This window comes from Biomphalaria glabrata, chromosome 14 (assembly GCF_947242115.1).
Source record: "Biomphalaria glabrata chromosome 14, xgBioGlab47.1, whole genome shotgun sequence".
Taxonomy (NCBI): domain Eukaryota; kingdom Metazoa; phylum Mollusca; class Gastropoda; family Planorbidae; genus Biomphalaria; species Biomphalaria glabrata.
The window spans coordinates 18,430,865-18,453,690 of NC_074724.1; the positions used below are offsets into that span (position 1 = coordinate 18,430,865).

Genomic DNA, 22,826 nt, shown 5'->3' on the forward strand with positions numbered 1-22,826 from the left:
TCTAGATCTAGATGTAGATCTGAATCTGGATCCATATTTACATTTAGATTAGAACCTAGATATAATGTAGATTAGATTTACATATATCTATATGTAGAAAAGTAGGGCTAGATCTATAAGCTATAAGCTGAAAACGACATTAAGTAATTTACATAATCATCTATTTATAGAAATTTAGATAAAGATAAAGGCACATTCCTCGTTCCATATACTAGGACAAATTTGTACAAATGTTAATACCACACGACCAGAGGTACTTAATAATAGTTTAATAAATGCAGCCACTACGTCACTTAATCCACCTTGCAATTATCCCTGTAACTTTATCCCTGCAGCTTTTCCCTATGACGTAATCCCTGTAACGTAATTCCTACTTACATTAAAGTGAATCTTTGACTAAATACGAATCTACTTGGATAGGCGGGCTATGAACATATTAAGCACTGATTAGTTGAAAATGTTAACACAATGAGAATTTGTGATGCCTCTATTGGATAATGGAATGGGTTGCCTGAGCCAGCCAGGAAAACCAGTGACTTAGCAGAATTTAAGTCATTGGTTAACATGCATGACTAGATTGACCTAGGAACACGCCTAGAAAGTAATTATCTTCTTTTTGAAGTAACGTCTGTATTTTATAAGATAAGAATATTATAAGATCTACTAGGCTAGCCTATTTTGACAATTTTTTATTGATACATCCTACAACAAAACGTATCTAGATGTATGGAGCTTGATGTAAGGATGACAACGATACCAAGGTTATCTTTTTATGTCGTAAGGGAGAGAATTGAAGACATTTTAATGTGTATACAATTGCATGATTGGACTATGGAAAGTATCTACAAAGCTGAGACCGAGGCACAGTCCTACTTCATGCTTTTCATATTGATTACTTAACGTTTGCATACAAACTAAAATTGTAATAGACTAAAACAATGTAGACAATTAGAACAACAAGTTGAATAACAATTTGATAGCAATTCTTTAATAAGTTGATCTCTATGTAAACAACCAAAATGGAATAATTTAAATAAAACATCTTAGAGATGCGATAAGCTATTTATATGTTGCCCATCATATTAGATAAGGATTTCGATAAATCTAATGAGCCGTGTTTTACACTAGTAACATTGAACCTCTACAACAATGTCTAGATCTAAACTTGATCTAGGCAAAGTCTAGTCGATATAAATCTTTTTGTAAATAAATATGTACATTCATTTTTAGATCTATAAGATTTAGATATAAGATTTAGATATAGGCCTATGTAGAAAAATTGGGCTAGATCTGAAAACGACATTAAATAATCTAAATGTGGATTTAATTAGATACTTTGACACAAATTTCAAAATTAATAAATAAAAACAAAAACTATCTTGTTATGTAGAACTGTTAACAAAGACACTAGAATTATCTAAATGTGTCATCTAAGTTAGGTGTTACGGGGTTTTATGTGTAGGCCCATGAAACTTGACTAAAGAACATGTCTAAAATACTGTGCTCGAAAAATGAATTCATGTGTAGTTAACTATTCATAGCTATGTCACTATGATAGATATCAGCTTATTCATAACTATGTAACTATGATAGATATCAGCTTATTCATAGCTATGTAACTATTATAGATATCAGCTTATTCATAGCTATGTCACTATTATAGATATCAGCTTATTCATAGCTATGTCACTATTATAGATATCAGCTTATTCATAGCTATGTCACTATTATAGATATCAGCTTATTCATAGCTATGTCACTATTATAGATATCAGCTTATTCATAGCTATGTCACTATTATAGATATCAGCTTATTCATAGCTATGTCACTATTATAGATATCAGCTTATTCATAGCTATGTCACTATTATAGATATCAGCTTATTCATAGCTATGTCACTATTATAGATATCAGCTTATTCATAGCTATGTCACTATTATAGATATCAGCTTATTCATAGCTATGTCACTATTATAGATATCAGCTTATTCATAGCTATGTAACTCTGAATGCAGCTTCAAATTTGGAACAAACAAACTTTTTCAATGCATTGCTTTGCGTTTCATGCAAACTAAACTTTTGGTGGAATAAAAAAATGTAGAGTAGTAGAACATTTGGTTTGGTGAAATAGAAATACAAGAGTTGGATTACTCAAAGAAGTTGATTTAGTACACAATGTTGACTATGTTTGACATTTATTCCTCCGGTTGAAACAAAGCTTGTTTTAAATGATGTTCCTTTGTTTCTCTCTTAACTTTAAAAACTTTGATTATTCTTCCTGTTTCACACACTGTTTTAACCACCATATGAAAACATTCCCCATTTGTTGTCCCTTCATGGACCCAAACTCTATGTTAGTAATATCAGAATGACATAATTGAACTCTAACTCTGTAATTGACATAGATTTCGTCAAGATGAAGGTTACTCAAAAATTATTTAATGTAATATTTTATTTTGATACTAAATTAATACAATAATAAATCCATACTTTAAAATTAATTTCTCATTTATATTTAGACTTTACTGCACCGATTTTTATGTCTGAAAATGTATTTAGTAAAACCTTCTTTAGAGGCAATGATTTCAAGTTGATCAGGGCAAAGTGCGGCATTATTTCATGCATTACAAAATACAGATTGCATATTCTGAAGTGTTTACATTGCTTCTCTTGTATTCATAAATTGAAGGTCAAATATCAATTCTGCTATTCATTGCACTTTATTAATTGAGCCCAGTGGCGTACAAAAATGTGAAATGTTTTATTTGGCCTAGACTTAAATCTCAACTGACTGTAGTTTGCTTTATTTGTTTTTAAGACTTTGTCTTTAAATTGTGTAGATTTATTTTATTAATGGGATCCAACCTCAGGCGAAAAAAAATGTCTATGCTGAAATGGTAACAATAGTTTAGCTTTATTTTTTTATTGGAGGGGCGGTTAATTACAAAACCCCCTTTGGCTGCGCTCATGGGATTAAATAATTTAGTTTTGCTTTTCTTTTTAAGGAAGGGGGGGGGTTAACCTCAAAACCGCCCATGGGTACGACCATGGAATTCATTGGCTGTAGTTTAGTTTTCCTTCCCTTTTTTTATTGGAAAGGTTTAAAAATCAAACCTTTCTTGGCTACGCTCGTGGAATGTAAAAGTATTAAACATTTTTTTAAAAGTATAATTCACCAATTTAACATAATATCTTTTCACTGTATAGCTTTGAAAATTGTATATTGCATTGAATGAATGATATTAAATAATTTATATAAATACAATGATTTACAACATAAATCTTGGTTTTAGTCTGTTCACAGGAATCCATGGTAGAGACAAACTGTATCCTCTCATTGAGTTAAGGCTACTGTATCCTCTCGTTGAGTTAAGGCTACTGTATCCTCTCATTGAGTTAAGGCTACTGTATCCTCTCATTGAGTTAAGGCTACTGTATCCTCTCATTGAGTTAAGGCTACTGTATCCTCTCATTGAGTTAAGGTTACAGTATCCTCTCATTGTGTTAAGGCTATCCTTCCATATACATCCTCAGCAGACAGACATTCGGGAGTGAATTCTTTATGTTGCTGATGACAGTTAAGGATTGCTGCTGCAATATCAGGATAATTCATTTCTTTAAGGGCTTCAGTCAACTGTGTTATGGCACCAGACTGCTTATCCTTGCACTGTTCCAAAAAGGAATCATTGTCAGTAAGAAGATCTAAATGACTTATTACACTAACTCTGTTTACATTGTCATCAGTTTTTCAACATATAAAATATACAAACAACGTTATTTCCAAGTTCTCGTGATTTCGAGAATAACTTAGAACGTTATTGAATCTGCAATTCCCCTTGAGCTGTTCCAGAATTATTTATATATATATATATATATATAAATAAATTGAGATATTTCCCATTATATTCACCACCCTCGTGCAAAGCCGCCAGCTAGATTTGTCCGTCGGATGGAGGACGAACAAATTCCTTAATCCATTCTTTAAGGGAAACTTGTAACTGACACATGAAAAACTGGGCACGTTATTGTGACAGATTCCCCCACCTAAACGCCGAATTTTGTAAAAAAACAAAACGCATCAAAACTTTGTATTTAATTTAGTATATTTTCCACACTCCGCGATCTGTCTATAAAGCCTACATAGATATAGTCATAGAATGATACATGTCTATAGAAATAGCACAAACAAAAGATTCCTGCGTTTTTGTGCGAATTGCAACCTTTAGGTTGCGCGTCTTAGTAATTCCCTAAGAGGTAAAAGGAACCTGTGTACGAAATTTCATGCGAATACGTTAGACACTGGAACAGACACAAAATAGAGCAGTGAGATTCATAACAAACGAATATTCACATTTGACTAGAGTAACACCTTTAGTAAAATCACTAAATTTAGAAAGCCTTCAGGACAGAAGGCTCAAAAGTAAAGTAGCAATCATACATAAAACACTGAACCATAATCTTCAAATACAAAAACAAAATTTAATAAAATACTCTGAAAGACACAAAGATAAAGGCACATTCCTCGTCCCATATGCTAGGACAAATTTGTACAAATACTCCTTCTTCCCTAGTGCTATTAGAGCATGGAATGGGTTGCCTGAGCTAGCCAGGAAAACCAGTGACTTGGCAGAATTTAAGTCATTGGTTAATATGCATGACTAAATGCATGACGCGTAGGACGTAATCATCTTCTTTTTTGAAGTAACGTCTGTATTATATAAGATAAAAAGATAAGACATCTCTTGATGTGTACATGCATACATAAATGAGTTGTTGTTTTTGTGTGTGCTTATTATATAGATATATATGCTGTATAGCACACTTTGTATTTTTATTAAGCGTAGTGAATGACAAAAATTAAATCCTTATCATAAAATTGGAGGTTGATTCATGAGGAGAGGAAAGATTTCTTTTGAACATTAAGTCTTACGTCATCTTATTTACATGTGGCCACAAACAAAACAAGTTAAAATATATTTTATGCTACTTGAACCTCTCCAAGCTGCTTCAACACCCCAACAGAGTCTACCATTAGGAGACTAACTATAAATAAATAAAGCAATTCTAGAATATGAAAATGTATGGAATTAAGCAGTCTTTTTTTTTAATACCATTGGAAGTGGTAGAGTATAAATTGCTTGCTTACTTCCCCCCCCCCCCCAAATAAAATGTATTTAGACGACTATCCCAATATTCTTTGGTTCAGAAACGTCTAAACTATCAATACAAACCTTTCTTTTCCAGTAGAGCAAAATTTTATAGGAGACGTCCGACATGTTTAAATTATTACTCAAAGCATCAAAGCCAATGCCAGTTATAGTCGAATCCGGAAGCTGTAGATGCACAGCAAGGGTCAATCCTTCTGGAACTATTCTGGCCAAAGTCATTAGAGACTTGCCAGAAAGTGCTTTGGATTCTCGATCAGCTGAAGAAAAGAGATAAACATGTTCCAGTGTGAAATGTAGCAAGTGCATTATAAATAACTCCATCTGTCTCCTCATTCACATTCTCCACATCAAAGTATTTACAAATGTACTATGTCTTGAGACAATGGTTCAAGTTTGTAAACTATGTAGGGCTAGCAAGTTAAACACGTCATTTAGTTTTGGTGTTGATAAGTTAAAATTCAGACTTTAGAGACTTTACAAACTACATCAGTGTACTTCATAGTTACAGTAAAGCTGATTTATTAAAAAGTTATGTCATGAAAATAAAGTGAACATAAAGGTTGACTTATTATATCTTGACATTAATGTTAACATGTCTTTACATAAAGGTTGACTTATTATATCTTGACATTAATGTTAACATGTCTTTACATAAAGGTTGACTTATTATATCTTGACATTAATGTTAACATGTCTTTACATAAAGGTTGACTTATTATATCTTGACATTAATGTTAACATGTCTTTACATAAAGGTTGACTTATTTACTTAACAGTAACGTTGACTTATTAGGTCTATATTATTTAAAATAGATTTTTGTTTTACTTGTTATAAAATAATTCAATGTGATGACAACTTTCACTTGGACTTAACAATGTAGGAAGTTTCAGGTAGATACAGACGAAACATATTCAAATTACTGGGCACTACGTAGACAACAAAACCCTAACAATCATTTAGAATCTAAACAACAAGACACAAACAACACTCTAGAATCTAAACAACAAAACACAAACAACACTCTAGAATCTATTCAACAAAACACAAACAACACTCTAGAATCTATACAAACAAAACACTAACAATCATCAAGAATCTCTACAACTAAACCCAAACACCAATCTAGAATCTATACAACGAAACCCCAACAATCCCCTAGAATCTATACAACAAACACTAACAATGCTCTAGAACCTATACAACAAAAACATATAAAAGGATATCGTATGTATACAAATAAAGCACATGCAATGGTCTGTTATCTATTCAACAATCTATTCATTATAACGCAAATAAAATGAGCATTTGTCAGTCTAAGAAAATTGAACTCTCTTTATTTTAATGTTCACTGCTTGGACATTTATATAAATCTATTTAAAGCCACTTTAATATTCCAGTACAAGAGTTATAATTTATAAAGGTTAAAATGTTATAGTAGCCTATTTGAATGACGTATTAAAAAAAATACAGGATATTTTAAACTAGACAACCAAACTTGTTTCACGTTTTTTTAATGCTTATATACTACTTTTTTCCCACAAATATATAATTTGAAAAGGAATTAATGCAATTTTGAAATGGAAAAAGACAACAAATTTGCATCACTAAACATTTAACATCAAGATAGCGTTACATATACATCTTGTAGAACAAACCATATACAGTTCGAATAGGCAGTTTCTGGTCGTAAAGTGGATGTTTTGGTCTCTCTGGGATTGGTTCAAAGAATAGCATGTTCAACAATGTAAGACCAAAAGCATTTACTTCATTGATAATTAAATACATGATTAAAAATCGATAATACACTATGGAAAGACTTAAGTAGTGTTGCAGTTTTAATCAGTGTGTGTTTCTGTTTAGCAAACTCATAGCCAAGAGGGAGACATAACTTCATTATTCACTTCATTAAACATAAACACAGGCCAAACAATGTTATAGAGCCTTGCAAAGATTTTGACTAAAGAACTGAAAAGCAGTAGAATAGTCATAATGTAAACAAGACTAGGCCCTATTTCTTACGGAGGAGAGTTTTTTTTTTGTTTTTGTTTTGTTGTTGTTTTTTTTTTTGGGGGGGGGGGGGCAAAGTGGCAGATTCAGATAAACGTTGTCAAGACGACCTGGACCCTGTTCAGCTAAGGAAATCGACATTCTTATGGCTCCTTTCGAGCTTCAACTCCGTGCGCTGCGAATCAAACGTGAAAACACGCCAAAATATCTAGGGGTGACCCTGGATAGAAAGTTGTCAATGCTCCAGCACGTCCAGGATGTTGAAAGAAAAGCCTCGGAGAAGTTAGCGTTACTCAGAAAGCTGGCCAGCACAAAGTGGGGCGCCGAAGCCGACATGCTACGCACACTGTATTTAGGGGCTGTTAGAGCGCAAATTAAGTACAGCTAGACAGTCCAAGAATACGTTAGTAAAACAGACCTCGAATCACTCGACCGAATACAGGCACAGGCACCAAGGTTCATTTGTGGCACCTTTCGGACAAGCCAAACAAACGCTGCTGAAATTCTATGCAACGTTACCCCATTAAATTTAAGGAGGGAGAGGGCGGTACTAACGGCTTATGAGCGTTACAAAATTGCGACCATAAGCTACCTACCACAATTTTAGTAAACTGCAAAAGGAAAAAAAAACAGTATCAAAATGCTTTCGTTCCTACACATTGCGGCCAATTTGACTTTATAGTCTACCCAGACCGGCCAGAACCAGACCGGCTCTCTTGTCCATTCGGCTTCGCTGCATGCTCCATGGACGCCGAACTAATTCGAGGCTATTAGAGCCCGAATGAACCAGAACAAAACTAGCGCAACCACAGTTGTGATGGTAACCAGCTCTCGCTCCAGTCTCCTAGCTATGGGTGTCGGCGGAGGGTCGCCGTAATAGAAGAGGCAGTCAGCGCCGCAGATAACATCCGCCGAGCTAATGGAGCTGTCGTTTTCATGCAGTGGGCGCCCTCACATTGCGGCGTTACAGGCAATGAAACGACAAACACCCTTGCACGAGAGGGAGCTTTGGCAACCACACACCTCGAAGCACCAAGCACGTTTTTTTACAAGCAGAAATCCGAGCACTCATTCATGAGAAGTGGTTAAAGTCCTTGAAGGAATCCGACAAAGCACGTAGTGTCTGGCGGCATATGAATCACCCAGATCGCGACGATGCCTGGTGGCGGTTAAGGAGGTCAGAACAAGCAATCATTGCACAGTGTAGGACGGAACATTGTCCTGTAGGGGCATACTTTACACGGTTCCGTCCAAACTACGACTCCCGATGCTGTCACTGTGGAAAGAACGTCGAAAAAGTGTCGCATATCTTGCAGGGGTGTCCCAAGCTCTGAGAACTGCTATTTACCTGTCATGTTTTCTTAGTGCTGGTATTACATGTCATGTTCTCTTAGTGCTGCTATTTACGTGTCATGTTTTCTTAGTGCTGCTATTTACATGTCATGTTTTCTTAGTGCTGCTATTTACATGTCATGTTTTCTTAGTGCAGGTGTTACATGTCATGTTCTCTTATTGCTGCTATTTACATGTCATGTTCTCATAGAGCTGCTATTTACCTGTCATGTTTTCTTAGTACTGCTATTTACATGTCATGTTTTCTTAGTGCTGCTATTTACATGTCATGTTTTCTTAGTGCTGCTATTTACATGTCATGTTCTCTTAGTGCTGCTATTTACATGTCATGTTTTCTTAGTGCTGCTATTGACAGGTCATGTTTTCTTAGTGCTGCTATTTACATGTTATGTTTTCTTAGTGCTGGTGTTACATGTCATGTTCTCTTATTGCTGCTATTTACATGTCATATTCTCATAGAGCTGCTATTTACATGTCATGTTTTCTTAGTACTGCTATTTACATGTCATGTTTTCTTAGTGCTGCTATTTACATGTCATGTTTTCTTAGTGCTGCTATTTACATGTCATGTTCTCTTAGTGCTGCTATTTACATGTCATGTTTTCTTAGTGCTGCTATTGACAGGTCATGTTTTCTTAGTGCTGCTATTTACATGTCATGTTTTCTTAGTGCTGCTATTTACATGTCATGTTCTCGTAGAGCTGCTATTTACCTGTCATGTTTTCTTAGTGCTGCTATTTACATGTCATGTTTTCTTAGTGCTGCTATTGACAGGTCATGTTTTCTTAGTGCTGCTATTTACATGTTATGTTTTCTTAGTGCTGGTGTTTACATGTCATGTTCTCTTATTGCTGCTATTTACATGTCATGTTCTCATAGAGCTGCTATTTACCTGTCATGTTTTCTTAGTACTGCTATTTACATGTCATGTTTTCTTAGTGCTGCTATTTACATGTCATGTTTTCTTAGTGCTGCTATTTACATGTCATGTTCTCTTAGTGCTGCTATTTACATGTCATGTTTTCTTAGTGCTGCTATTGACAGGTCATGTTTTCTTAGTGCTGCTATTTACATGTCATGTTTTCTTAGTGCTGCTATTTACATGTCATGTTCTCGTAGAGCTGCTATTTACGTGTCATGTTTTCTTAGTGCTGCTATTTACATGTCATGTTTTCTTAGTGCTGCTATTTACATGTCATGTTTTCTTAGTGCTGGTGTTACATGTCATGTTCTCTTATTGCTGCTATTTACATGTCATGTTCTCATAGAGCTGCTATTTACCTGTCATGTTTTCTTAGTACTGCTATTTACATGTCATGTTTTCTTAGTGCTGCTATTTACATGTCATGTTTTCTTAGTGCTGCTATTTACATGTCATGTTCTCTTAGTGCTGCTATTTACATGTCATGTTTTCTTAGTGCTGCTATTGACAGGTCATGTTTTCTTAGTGCTGCTATTTACATGTCATGTTTTCTTAGTGCTGCTATTTACATGTCATGTTCTCGTAGAGCTGCTATTTACGTGTCATGTTTTCTTAGTGCTGCTATTTACATGTCATGTTTTCTTAGTGCTGCTATTTACATGTCATGTTTTCTTAGTGCTGGTGTTACATGTCATGTTCTCTTATTGCTGCTATTTACATGTCATGTTCTCATAGAGCTGCTATTTACCTGTCATGTTTTCTTAGTACTGCTATTTACATGTCATGTTTTCTTAGTGCTGCTATTTACATGTCATGTTCTTTTAATGCTGCTATTTACATGTAATGTTTTCTTAGTCCTGCTATTTACATGTCATGTTTTCTTAGTGCTGCTATTTACATGTCATGTTTTCTTAGTGCTGCTATTGGCATGTTATGTTTTCTTAGTGCTGCTATTTACCTGTCATGTTTTCTTAGTGCTGCTATTTACATGTCATGTTTTCTTAGTGCTGCTATTGACAGGTCATGTTTTCTTAGTGCTGCTATTTACATGTTATGTTTTCTTAGTGCTGGTGTTTACATGTCATGTTCTCTTATTGCTGCTATTTACATGTCATGTTCTCATAGAGCTGCTATTTACCTGTCATGTTTTCTTAGTACTGCTATTTACATGTCATGTTTTCTTAGTGCTGCTATTTACATGTCATGTTTTCTTAGTGCTGCTATTTACATGTCATGTTCTCTTAGTGCTGCTATTTACATGTCATGTTTTCTTAGTGCTGCTATTGACAGGTCATGTTTTCTTAGTGCTGCTATTTACATGTCATGTTTTCTTAGTGCTGCTATTTACATGTCATGTTCTCGTAGAGCTGCTATTTACGTGTCATGTTTTCTTAGTGCTGCTATTTACATGTCATGTTTTCTTAGTGCTGCTATTTACATGTCATGTTTTCTTAGTGCTGGTGTTACATGTCATGTTCTCTTATTGCTGCTATTTACATGTCATGTTCTCATAGAGCTGCTATTTACCTGTCATGTTTTCTTAGTACTGCTATTTACATGTCATGTTTTCTTAGTGCTGCTATTTACATGTCATGTTCTTTTAATGCTGCTATTTACATGTAATGTTTTCTTAGTCCTGCTATTTACATGTCATGTTTTCTTAGTGCTGCTATTTACATGTCATGTTTTCTTAGTGCTGCTATTGGCATGTTATGTTTTCTTAGTGCTGCTATTTACATGTCATGTTTTCTTAGTGCTGCTATTTACATGTCATGTTTTCTTAGTGCTGCTATTTACATATCATGTTCTCTTAGTGCTGCTATTTACCTGTCATGTTTTTTTAGTGCTGCTATTTACATATCATGTTTCTTATTTGCCTGTCAAACTCTAGTCATGTTTTAAAAAAGGGTGACAACTCATTACAAAAACGTAGAGATATGTATTATTTGTTTTCATTTTGGTCCAGCAAACTTTCTCATATTAGTCTTATCGTATTTTTCTATAACATTGTTTCCCCCTTTCCCAGAATCAGAATAAAGTTTTGATAGATTTCACTCACAGATGATGTTTTGATGAGCACTAGAATAATGCTGAAAACAAACTTACGAACTCTAATTGGTCTAGTGGGCTGTGTGAGTCGTTTCATGACAACGGGGGGTAACTCTCTCATTCTGGGTTTAGAAACTGAAGGCTTGGGCGCTTCTTGTTGTATCAAACTTGGTTTTAAATCTATATTGAGATCCTGAAATGTAAGACGAAGTTAGGAATAAACTCATAAACTTAAATGCACCTACATATACTCTTAGAAGTTTTACCTATTCTCATCGGTGTCGTGGGGACCTTGCCATTAGGGACTTACAGGACCTTACCAAGTGACACCCATTTGGGATTAACAGGACGTAACTAAGTTACACCCATTAGGACCAACAATCAAAATGCCTTTTTTTTTCGAAAGCAAATACTAATTTCTTTAATACTTGGCGGTATCTAAATTATAAAAACTAGCATTTGTAGGTTTACTAACATTTTTTTTACAATTAATTTTGTTTGAAATTCTATCAAATGTCCAAAGCATTACACCATACTTTACATTAGACTTTTCAAACTCATTAAAGTGTCTGGGCCACACAAATAACTAAGACCTGGAGGGCCGCAGCTAAAAATCAGTAGGAAAACATATATATTATAGCCGACTAATTTTATGTAAATTTGAGACAATACAATAGGAAACAGGAATTATTGGAATATCTCTCCCTTATTTAGCTAAATTTGTAGTACCAACTGCATGATCACAAACTACTATGATTGCGCATTATTTTCGTTGTCCTGATGCTTGACATCTTTTCTTTTATTAATCTCAGGTTGAAGTTTGTTTGCCACTGACACTTTCGTCCCTGAGGACAAATTTTGATCAGATAATCTCGCACGGTCAGGTTTTTTTTTTGTAGCTTTCATTATGAAAGACTCACAGTGATCAGTGCTTGCAAACATAGCAAGAATTATGGCTGTAAATTCCGCATTTCAACGTACTGTTCAGGTAACTAACTGTAGCCACTTCTATATACTTGGCTTTCAACAAAAAATCTGGCTGCAATTCTTTCAAGTCTAGTTGCACATTATCAGCAGCATTTTTAGGAGCAATTGAGAATAGAGTTACAAACAACGACAATTCTTGCTCGTATGAAACGAAGTTACAAAAATGTTCATTACTTTTTATATTTGGTTTATCCACAATCGTAACTTTGTTTAAAAGCACTTCTCATAATCGCACTCAGTTGTGACAATTTTGTTTTTACTTTGAAGTTTCAAATTCAAGTCTTGCCAGTGACCAATGTGATCAACTGCAAATGCCAAATCCTGAACCCATTCGTCAGTTTGGTAATGTTCAACAGGTTCACCTTTTATGTTCAGAAACAATACTATTTCCTCACGCAGTGCAAACAATTTCTTCAATACTTTATGACAGGAGAGCCAGCGGACTTCTGTGTAGTAGGAAACAATAAAATTCGTGTCCAATGTCAACCAGAAACATTGAAAATGCGCGTCGATTTAAGCCACGGGCATGAATAAAATTGATATGGATTGAAACTGGTCTTAGCATATGTTGGAACTGTCATTGCTTTGCGAACAATGCTTCTTGGTGAATGATGCACTGAGAATGAGCAAATGTAAAATTAGCATCAGTCACTTACTTTTGCAAGCAGCTTTGCAGCAACACCATTTCTAACCCCAAAAATGGTTGGTGCGCTATCCGTTGCTAGACTAGCTAGCTTTATTAAGGGTGAATTGAACTGCAATATCACTTCCTGTAATTTCTCAAAAACATCCTCGCTTGTTGTGGTATTATGCATAAAACAGAGCTCATTATCTCAAAATTCTTGTCACAGGCCCTTATGAATATAACCAATTGTGCTACACCAGTTACATCAGTCGACTCATCGAGAGCCTATGAAAATAATTCAAAATCAACTATTTTATTCTTTAATTGTTCACGCAAGCTGACTGGCATGTTATTTATTCTATCTGCAACAGTGTTCCTAGTTAACGCTATTTCTTTGAATGCTTTCACATTTTCTGGGCAAATTACTTTGGCAGCTTTAACGACACACTCCTTCATAAAATCACCTTCACTAAATGTTTGTTAAAAATCTGATTATGAAAGAATACTTTATAAGTTCATCAAAGTTGATTGTTACGTTTTAGTTGTTGTTGTTTTTTTCCGTAAATTATTTACCTGAAAATTAGTGTTGACTGTTAAACGCTGAATAATTTAACAATATTTTGATAATTCTTGAGGTGGCTAAGCGGACCTGCTTTACAAAAAGTCTAACAGTACCTCCCGTACTGGTTTTCAACATTGTTTTTATGTAAAGAACTTGTTTTCGAGGTAGGCCTCATCATTTCTTTTCATGGTGGCTTTTTTTTTTTATGATCGACTTATTTTTTCGCTGCCTAGCAATCAACCAAAGTAGTTAATTAACTTATGTACCATATAAAAGCGACAATACCACTGATCTATCACGACATCTCTTTAAACTATCGTACGTTTCCGCATCAAAACTCGTGCACAAGTTCCTGTTACCTAATATGTGCTCATTAAGAACGCTTCTGACTAATGCGCAACCTGACCGACGCGATCACGAAAAACCGAAAGTTCTATCAAACCTTTGTATTTTATTTTCAGTATTTACCCAAAAGGCTGCAGTCTAATTAGAAAGCCTATTTTAAAATATCAGGAATTATGAAGCGAGTCTTTCCATGTCAAAAGTTTATGTGAGAGAAATTACGATGCGATGGTTAAATAAAATGGTGGTTGCAGAGAGAGAGAGAGAGAGAGAGAGAGAGAGGGCATTGACATTTCATTGTGACAGTTACATTCACAGGCTACAGGAAGTAGGTTCAGTTCATCGTTACAACACGGCCCGTTTAATTAAACAAAAAAAAGAAAAGGGTGTTCCGGCCATAATAAACAATTTAAAACCCGAGAATAAATCAACGGGCGTTGCCGGTGTGTACTGATATTTGTATAATAGTTCAAGAAAAAAATCGATAGTTTTTTAGACGGTGTCTCTGGGGGGAGGGGGGGGGCGATATGCTTAAAGCACTAGTTGACAACTACCCTAACGTCGAGGGGGGGGGGGCGATATGCTTAAAGCACTAGTTGACAACTACCCTAACGTCGAGGGGAGGCGGTATGCTTAAAGCACTAGTTGACAACTACCCTAACGTCGAGGGGGGCGGTATGCTTAAAGCACTAGTTGACAACTACCCTAACGTCGAGGGGAGGCGGTATGCTTAAAGCACTAGTTGACAACTACCCTAACGTCGAGGGGGGCGGTATGCTTAAAGCACTAGTTGACAACTACCCTAACGTCGAGGGGGGCGGTATGCTTAAAGCACTAGTTGACAACTACCCTAACGTCGAGGGGGAGGGGTATGCTTAAAGCACTAGTTGACAACTACCCTAACGTCGAGGGGGGCGGTATGCTTAAAGCACTAGTTGACAACTACCCTAACGTCGAGGGGGGCGGTATGCTTAAAGCACTAGTTGACAACTTAACGTCGAGGGGAGGGGGGCGGTATGCTTAAAGCACTAGTTGACAACTACCCTAACGTCGAGGGGAGGGGGGCGGTATGCTTAAAGCACTAGTTGACAACTACCCTAACGTCGAGGGGGGCGGTATGCTTAAAGCACTAGTTGACAACTACCCTAACGTCGAGGGGGGCGGTATGCTTAAAGCACTAGTTGACAACTACCCTAACGTCGAGGGGAGGGGGGCGGTATGCTTAAAGCACTAGTTGACAACTACCCTAACGTCGAGGGGGGCGGTATGCTTAAAGCACTAGTTGACAACTACCCTAACGTCGAGGGGGAGGGGTATGCTTAAAGCACTAGTTGACAACTACCCTAACGTCGAGGGGGAGGGGTATGCTTAAAGCACTAGTTGACAACTACCCTAACGTCGAGGGGGAGGGGTATGCTTAAAGCACTAGTTGACAACTACCCTAACGTCGAGGGGAGGGGGGCGGTATGCTTAAAGCACTAGTTGACAACTACCCTAACGTCGAGGGGGGCGGTATGCTTAAAGCACTAGTTGACAACTACCCTAACGTCGAGGGGGAGGGGTATGCTTAAAGCACTAGTTGACAACTACCCTAACGTCGAGGGGGGCGGTATGCTTAAAGCACTAGTTGACAACTACCCTAACGTCGAGGGGGAGGGGTATGCTTAAAGCACTAGTTGACAACTACCCTAACGTCGAGGGGGAGGGGTATGCTTAAAGCACTAGTTGACAACTACCCTAACGTCGAGGGGAGGGCGGGGATATGCTTAAAGCACTAGTTGACAACTACCCTAACGTCGAGGGGAGGGGGGGGATATGCTTAAAGCACTAGTTGACAACTACCCTAACGTCGAGTAATGAACTAGTTCCACTACCAAACATTGCCTACGACGTAATGCTGAATTCTGAATTGTTAAAACTGCAAATTAATCCCTGTATCATTCATTATGTGAACAAGACGCTGTCATATCCTTTTAGACACTTTAAATACCTTCGAACTTGAAAACATTATCCATAAGAAAATGTGTCAGTCCAAAGAATTCTAAAAATTTTAGAAAAAGTTGAAAGATGTTATTAGTCACTAATAGTTTTCAATCATATAGACATGAGCTGAAAATATAGAAAACATTTTGCTACAAATATTCCTTTTTTTCCCAGCATTCATTAGTTATAAAGAGCTAAGTAATCACTCTTACAAAAAGGTCAATATTTAAAAAAAAAAAAAAAAGGAATTGTCTTTTGTTAAAAAAAAATAATTTTCATGTTACTTTTTAAATTTACAATTCCTCTTGTCAGCTTGCAAATGTTTCATTGGAAGAAAGAAAAAGAAGACAGAGTCGTCAAAAACCTGCCAGGACACAGATCTTTAAAACGGCTCTGACGATTTGAAAACAAAAAACTAGACAGTTTATGTATATCTTTTGGAAAACAATTACTAGCTTATTGAAAACAAATATGAAAGCGGATGTTCAGGCATGGAACTACAGAAACAGTAACTTCGAGTTATTTACAAAGCTGTATTCAAAACAGGGTCACTGCTCATGTTCCCGCGCAGACTGCACTGTCAATATAAAAAAAAAAAACTATTGAATGTTACACCTCGACCTCGCACGATGTTAAGATTGAGTTGAGTGGTAAAGCGTTGGACTTCCGAACAGTGGCTCCCGACATTTGTTGGGGAAAAAGTAAAGGCGTTTGGTCGTTGTGCTGGCCACATGACACCCTCGTTAACCGTGGGCCACAGAAACAGTTGACCTTTACATCATCTGCCCCATGCATCGCAAGGTCTAAAAGTGGAACTTTACTATAGTTCAGTGTGACACCTATAAACGTAGTGAAGTAAAAAGAAATAAATTATGCAAATATTTTTTACTCTTTTAGATTCCGAGCTAGTCTCCTCTTTTGTAACTTCTGGTGCAAGATACTCTACAACTTGAGCAGACTCTATGGTTGTATCAAACGTTAAAGTCAATTTGTTTCTTGTATTCTCATCTCTTATTCCCATGGGTATCAAGTTGATAGTAGCTTCAAGTTGTTTTGGATCATTTTCCAAAGGCTCAAAATAGAATGTTCTGAGGATTAAATAGAATGTCTTATAAGATATAATTGTTCAATAAACAAATGGAGGTATTTTTTGTGGTTTCTCTGTGAAACATTTTTTAACTTTTGTAAAGTTTAAATAATGTTTCAAATATTTTTAAAACATGCTATTGGTTCTTTATATCATTTTGATATGACTTTAACATTTCCAGTCACTTTTGTCTTAAGAACATTAACATACGTTTAAATACGTTTGTTTGTTTTTTTTTCATAACAATTCTCAAACTAAATAGTCGAGCAAGTGAACATACAAGTAGTAAGTAGTGAAGGAAGTGAACATACAAGTAGTAAGTAGTCGAGCAAGTAAACATACAAGTAGTAAGTAGTCGAGCAAGTAAACATACAAGTAATAAGTAGTCGAGCAAGTGAACATACAAGTAGTAAGTAGTCGAGCAAGTAAACATACAAGTAGTAAGTAGTGAAGGAAGTGAACATACAAGTAGTAAGTAGTGAAGGAAGTGAACATACAAGTAGTAAGTAGTCGAGCAAGTGAACATACAAGTAGTAAGTAGTCGAGCAAGTGAACGTACAAGTAGTAAGTACTGAAGGAAGTGAACATACAAGTAGCAAGTAGTCGAGCAAGTGAACATACAAGTAGTAAGTAGTAAAGGAAGTGAACATACAAGTAGTAAGTAGTCGAGCAAGTGAACATACAAGTAGTAAGTAGTCGAGCAAGTGAACATACAAGTAGTAAGTAGTCGAGCAAGTGAACATACAAGTAGTAAGTAGTGAAGGAAGTGAACATACAAGTAGTAAGTAGTGAAGGAAGTGAACATACAAGTAGTAAGTAGTCGAGCAAGTGAACATACAAGTAGTAAGTAGTCGAGCAAGTGAACATACAAGTAGTAAGTAGTCGAGCAAGTGAACGTACAAGTAGTAAGTACTGAAGGAAGTGAACATACAAGTAGTAAGTAGTCGAGCAAGTGAACATACAAGTAGTAAGTAGTCGAGCAAGTGAACATACAAGTAGTAAGTAGTCGAGCAAGTAAACATACAAGTAGTAAGTACTGAAGGAAGTGAACATACAAGTAGTAAGTAGTCGAGCAAGTGAACATACAAGTAGTAAGTAGTCGAGCAAGTGAACATACAAGTAGTAAGTAGTTAAGAAAGTGATCATACAAGTAGTAAGTAGTCGAGCAAGTGAACATACAAGTAGTAAGTAGTTAAGAAAGTGATCATACAAGTAGTAAGTAGTCGAGCAAGTGAACATATAAGTAGTAAGTAGTCGAGCAAGTGAACATACAAGTAGTAAGTAGTGAAGAAAGTGAACATACAAGTAGCAAGTAGTCGAGCAAGTGAACATACAAGTAGCAAGTAGTCGAGCAAGTGAACATACAAGTAGCAAGTAGTCGAGCAAGTGAACATACAAGTAGCAAGTAGTCGAGCAAGTAAACATACAAGTAGTAAGTAGTCGAGCAAGTCAACATACAAGTAGTAAGTAGTGAAGGAAGTAAACATACAAGTAGTAAGTAGTGAAGGAAATGAACATACAAGTAGTAAGTAGTGAAGGAAATGAACATACAAGTAGTAAGTAGTGAAGGAAGTGAACATACAAGTAGTAAGTAGTGAAGGAAGTGAACATACAAGTAGTAAGTAGTGAAGAAAGTGAACATACAAGTAGTAAGTAGTGAAGGAAATGAACATACAAGTAGTAAGTAGTGAAAAAAGTGAACATACAAGTAGTAAGTAGTGAAGGAAATGAACATACAAGTAGTAAGTAGTGAAGGAAGTGAACATACAAGTAGTAAGTAGTGAAGCAAGTCAACATACAAGTAGTAAGTAGTGAAGGAAATGAACATACAAGTAGTAAGTAGTGACGGAAGTGAACATACAAGTAGTAAGTAGTCGAGCAAGTGAACATACAAGTAGTAAGTAGTCGAGCAAGTGAACATACAAGTAGTAAGTAGTGAAGGAAATGAACATACAAGTAGTAAGTAGTGAAGAAAGTGAACATACAAGTAGTAAGTAGTGAAGGAAATGAACATACAAGTAGTAAGTAGTGAAGGAAGTGAACATACAAGTAGTAAGTAGTGAAGGAAGTGAACATACAAGTAGTAAGTAGTGAAGGAAGTGAACATACAAGTAGTAAGTAGTGAAGGAAGTGAACATACAAGTAGTAAGTAGTGAAGGAAATGAACATACAAGTAGTAAGTAGTGAAGAAAGTGAACATACAAGTAGTAAGTAGTGAAGGAAATGAACATACAAGTAGTAAATAGTGAAGGAAGTGAACATACAAGTAGTAAGTAGTGAAGCAAGTCAACATACAAGTAGTAAGTAGTGAAGTAAATGAACATACAAGTAGTATGTAGTGAAGGAAGTGAACATACAAGTAGTAAGTAGTGAAGGAAATAAACATACAAGTAGTAAGTAGTGAAGCAAGTCAACATACAAAAAGTAAGTAGTGAAGGAAGTGAACATACAAGTAGTAAGTAGTGAAGGAAATGAACATACAAGTAGTAAGTAGTGAAGGAAATGAACATACAAGTAGTAAGTAGTCGAGCAAGTGAACATACAAGTAGTAAGTAGTCGAGCAAGTGAACATACAAGTAGTAAGTAGTGAAGGAAGTGAACATACAAGCAGTAAGTAGTTGAGCAAGTCAACATACAAGTAGTAAGTAGTCGAGCAATTGAACATACAAGTAGTAAGTAGTCGAGCAAGTGAACATACAAGTAGTAAGTAGTCGAGCAAGTGAACATACAAGTAGTAAGTAGTCGAGCAAGTGAACATACAAGTAGTAAGTAGTGAAGGAAGTGAACATACAAGTAGTAAGTAGTGAAGGAAGTGAACATACAAGTAGTAAGTAGTGAAGGAAGTGAACATACAAGTAGTAAGTAGTGAAGGAAATAAACATACAAGTAGTAAGTAGTGAAGGAAGTGAACATACAAGTAGTAAGTAGTGAAGGAAGTGAACATACAAGTAGTAAGTAGTCGAGCAAGTGAACATACAAGTAGTAAGTAGTGAAGAAAGTGAACATACAAGTAGTAAGTAGTGAAGGAAATGAACATACAAGGAGTAAGTAGTCGAGAAAGTGAACATACAAGAAGTAAATAGTCGAGCAAGTGAACATACAAGTAGTAAATAGTGAAGGAAGTGAACATACAAGTAGTAAGTAGTCGAGCAAGTGAACATACAAGTAGTAATTAGTGAAGGAAGTGAGCATACAAGTAGTAAGTAGTGAAGAAAGTGAACATACAAGTAGTAAGTAGTGAAGGAAGTGAACATACAAGTAGTAAGTAGTGAAAGAAGTGAACATACAAGTAGTAAGTAGTAAAGAAAGTGAACATACAATTAGTAAGTAGTGAAGGAAATGAACATACAAGTAGTAAGTAGTGAAGGAAGTGAACATACAAGTAGTAAGTAGTGAAGCAAGTCAACATACAAGTAGTAAGTAGTGAAGGAAATGAACATACAAGTAGTATGTAGAGAAGGAAGTGAACATACAAGTAGTAAGTAGTGAAGGAAATGAACATACAAGTAGTAAGTAGTGAAGCAAGTCAACATACAAGTAGTAAGTAGTGAAGGAAGTGAACATACAAGTAGTAAGTAGTGAAGGAAATGAACATACAAGTAGTAAGTAGTGAAGCAAGTCAACATACAAGTAGTAAGTAGTCGAGCAAGTGAACATACCAGTAGTAGTAGTGAAGGAAGTGAACATACAAGTAGTAAGTAGTGAAGGAAGTGAACATACAAGTAGTAAGTAGTAAAGCAAGTCAACATACAAGTAGTTAGTAGTCGAGCAAGTGAACATACCAGTAGTAAGTAGTGAAGGAAGTGAACATACAAGTAGTAAGTAGTGAAGGAAATAAACATACAAGTAGTAAGTAGTGAAGGAAGTGAACATACAAGCAGTAAGTAGTGTAGGAAGTGAACATACAAGTAGTAAGTAGTCGAGCAAGTGAACATACAAGTAGTAAGTAGTAAAGAAAGTGAACATACAAGTAGTAAGTAGTGAAGGAAGTGAACATACAAGTATTAAGTAGTCGAGAAAGTGAACATACAAGTAGTAAGTAGTCGAGCAAGTGAACATACAAGTAGTAAGTAGTCGAGCAAGTGAACATACAAGTAGTAAGTAGTCGAGCAAGTGAACATACAAGTAGTAAGTAGTGAAGGAAGTGAACATACAAGTAGTAAGTAGTGAAGGAAGTGAACATACAAGTAGTAAGTAGTGAAGGAAGTGAACATACAAATAGTAAGTAGTGAAGGAAGTGAACATAGAAGTAGTAAGGAGTGAAGAAAGTGAACATACAAGTAGTAAGTAGTCGAGCAAGTGATCATACAAGTAGTAAGTAGTGAAGGAAGTGAACATACAAGTAGTAAGTAGTGAAGAAAGTGAACATACAAGTAGTAAGTAGTCGAGCAAGTGAACATACAAGTAGTAAGTAATCGAGCAAGTGAACATACAAGTAGTAAGTAGTGAAGGAAGTGAACATACAAGTAGTAAGTAGTGAAGGAAGTGAACATACAAGTAGTAAGTAGTGAAGGAAGTGAACATACAAGTAGTAAGTAGTCGAGCAAGTGAACATACAAGTAGTAAGTAGTGAAGGAAATGAACATACAAGTAGTAAGTAGTGAAGGAAGTGAACATACAAGTAGTAAGTAGTGAAGAAAGTGAACATACAAGTAGTAAGTAGTCGAGCAAGTGAACATACAAGTAGTAAGTAATCGAGCAAGTGAACATACAAGTAGTAAGTAGTGAAGGAAGTGAACATACAAGTAGTAAGTAGTGAAGGAAGTGAACATACAAGTAGTAAGTAGTCGAGCAAGTGAACATACAAGTAGTAAGTAGTGAAGGAAGTGAACATACAAGTAGTAAGTAGTGAAGGAAGTGAACATACAAGTAGTAAGTAGTGAAGAAAGTGAACATACAAGTAGTAAGTAGTCAAGCAAGTGAACATACAAGTAGTAAGTAATCGAGCAAGTGAACATACAAGTAGTAAGTAGTGAAGGAAGTGAACATACAAGTAGTAAGTAGTGAAGGAAGTGAACATACAAGTAGTAAGTAGTGAAGGAAGTGAACATACAAGTAGTAAGTAGTCGAGCAAGTGAACATACAAGTAGTAAGTAGTGAAGGAAGTGAACATACAAGTAGTAAGTAGTGAAGGAAGTGAACATACAAGTAGTAAGTAGTCGAGCAAGTGAACATACAAGTAGTAAGTAGTGAAGGAAGTGAACATACAAGTAGTAAGTAGTCGAGCAAGTGAACATACAAGTAGTAAGTAGTCAAGGAAGTGAACATACAAGTAGTAAGTAGTGAAGGAAGTGAACATACAAGTAGTAAGTAGTCGAGCAAGTGAACGTACAAGTAGTAAGTACTGAAGGAAGTGAACATACAAGTAGCAAGTAGTCGAGCAAGTGAACATACAAGTAGTAAGTAGTCGAGCAAGTGAACATACAAGTAGTAAGTAGTGCAGGAAGTGAACATACAAGTAGTAAGTAGTGAAGGAAGTGAACATACAAGTAGTAAGTAGTCGAGCAAGTGAACATACAAGTAGTAAGTAGTCGAGCCATTGAACGTACAAGTAGTAAGTACTGAAGGAAGTGAACATACAAGTAGTAAGTAGTCGAGCAAGTGAACATACAAGTAGTAAGTAGTAAAGGAAGTGAACATACAAGTAGTAAGTAGTGAAGGAAGTGAACATACAAGTAGTAAGTAGTCGAGCAAGTGAACATACAAGTAGTAAGTAGTCGAGCAAGTGAACGTACAAGT

The 22,826-nt window shown here is 35.9% G+C and overlaps 1 protein-coding gene across 6 annotated transcripts in view; it reads right to left on the reverse strand.

Annotated features, from left to right (window-relative positions):
* Window positions 1-966: 966 nt before the first annotated feature.
* LOC106075860 (uncharacterized) overlaps window positions 967-22,826 on the reverse strand; it is an 86,494-nt gene continuing 64,634 nt past the window's right edge. For all 6 annotated transcript variants that reach the window (XM_056010895.1, XM_056010896.1, XM_056010891.1 and 3 more), the window contains exons 9-12: window positions 16,890-17,088; window positions 11,559-11,694; window positions 5,233-5,426; window positions 967-3,668 (exon numbers count right to left, since the gene is read on the reverse strand). In XM_056010895.1, the coding sequence (XP_055866870.1) occupies window positions 3,498-3,668; window positions 5,233-5,426; window positions 11,559-11,694; window positions 16,890-17,088 (700 nt within the window). In that variant the 3' untranslated portion in view covers window positions 967-3,497. The remainder of the gene's footprint in view (window positions 3,669-5,232; window positions 5,427-11,558; window positions 11,695-16,889; window positions 17,089-22,826) is intronic.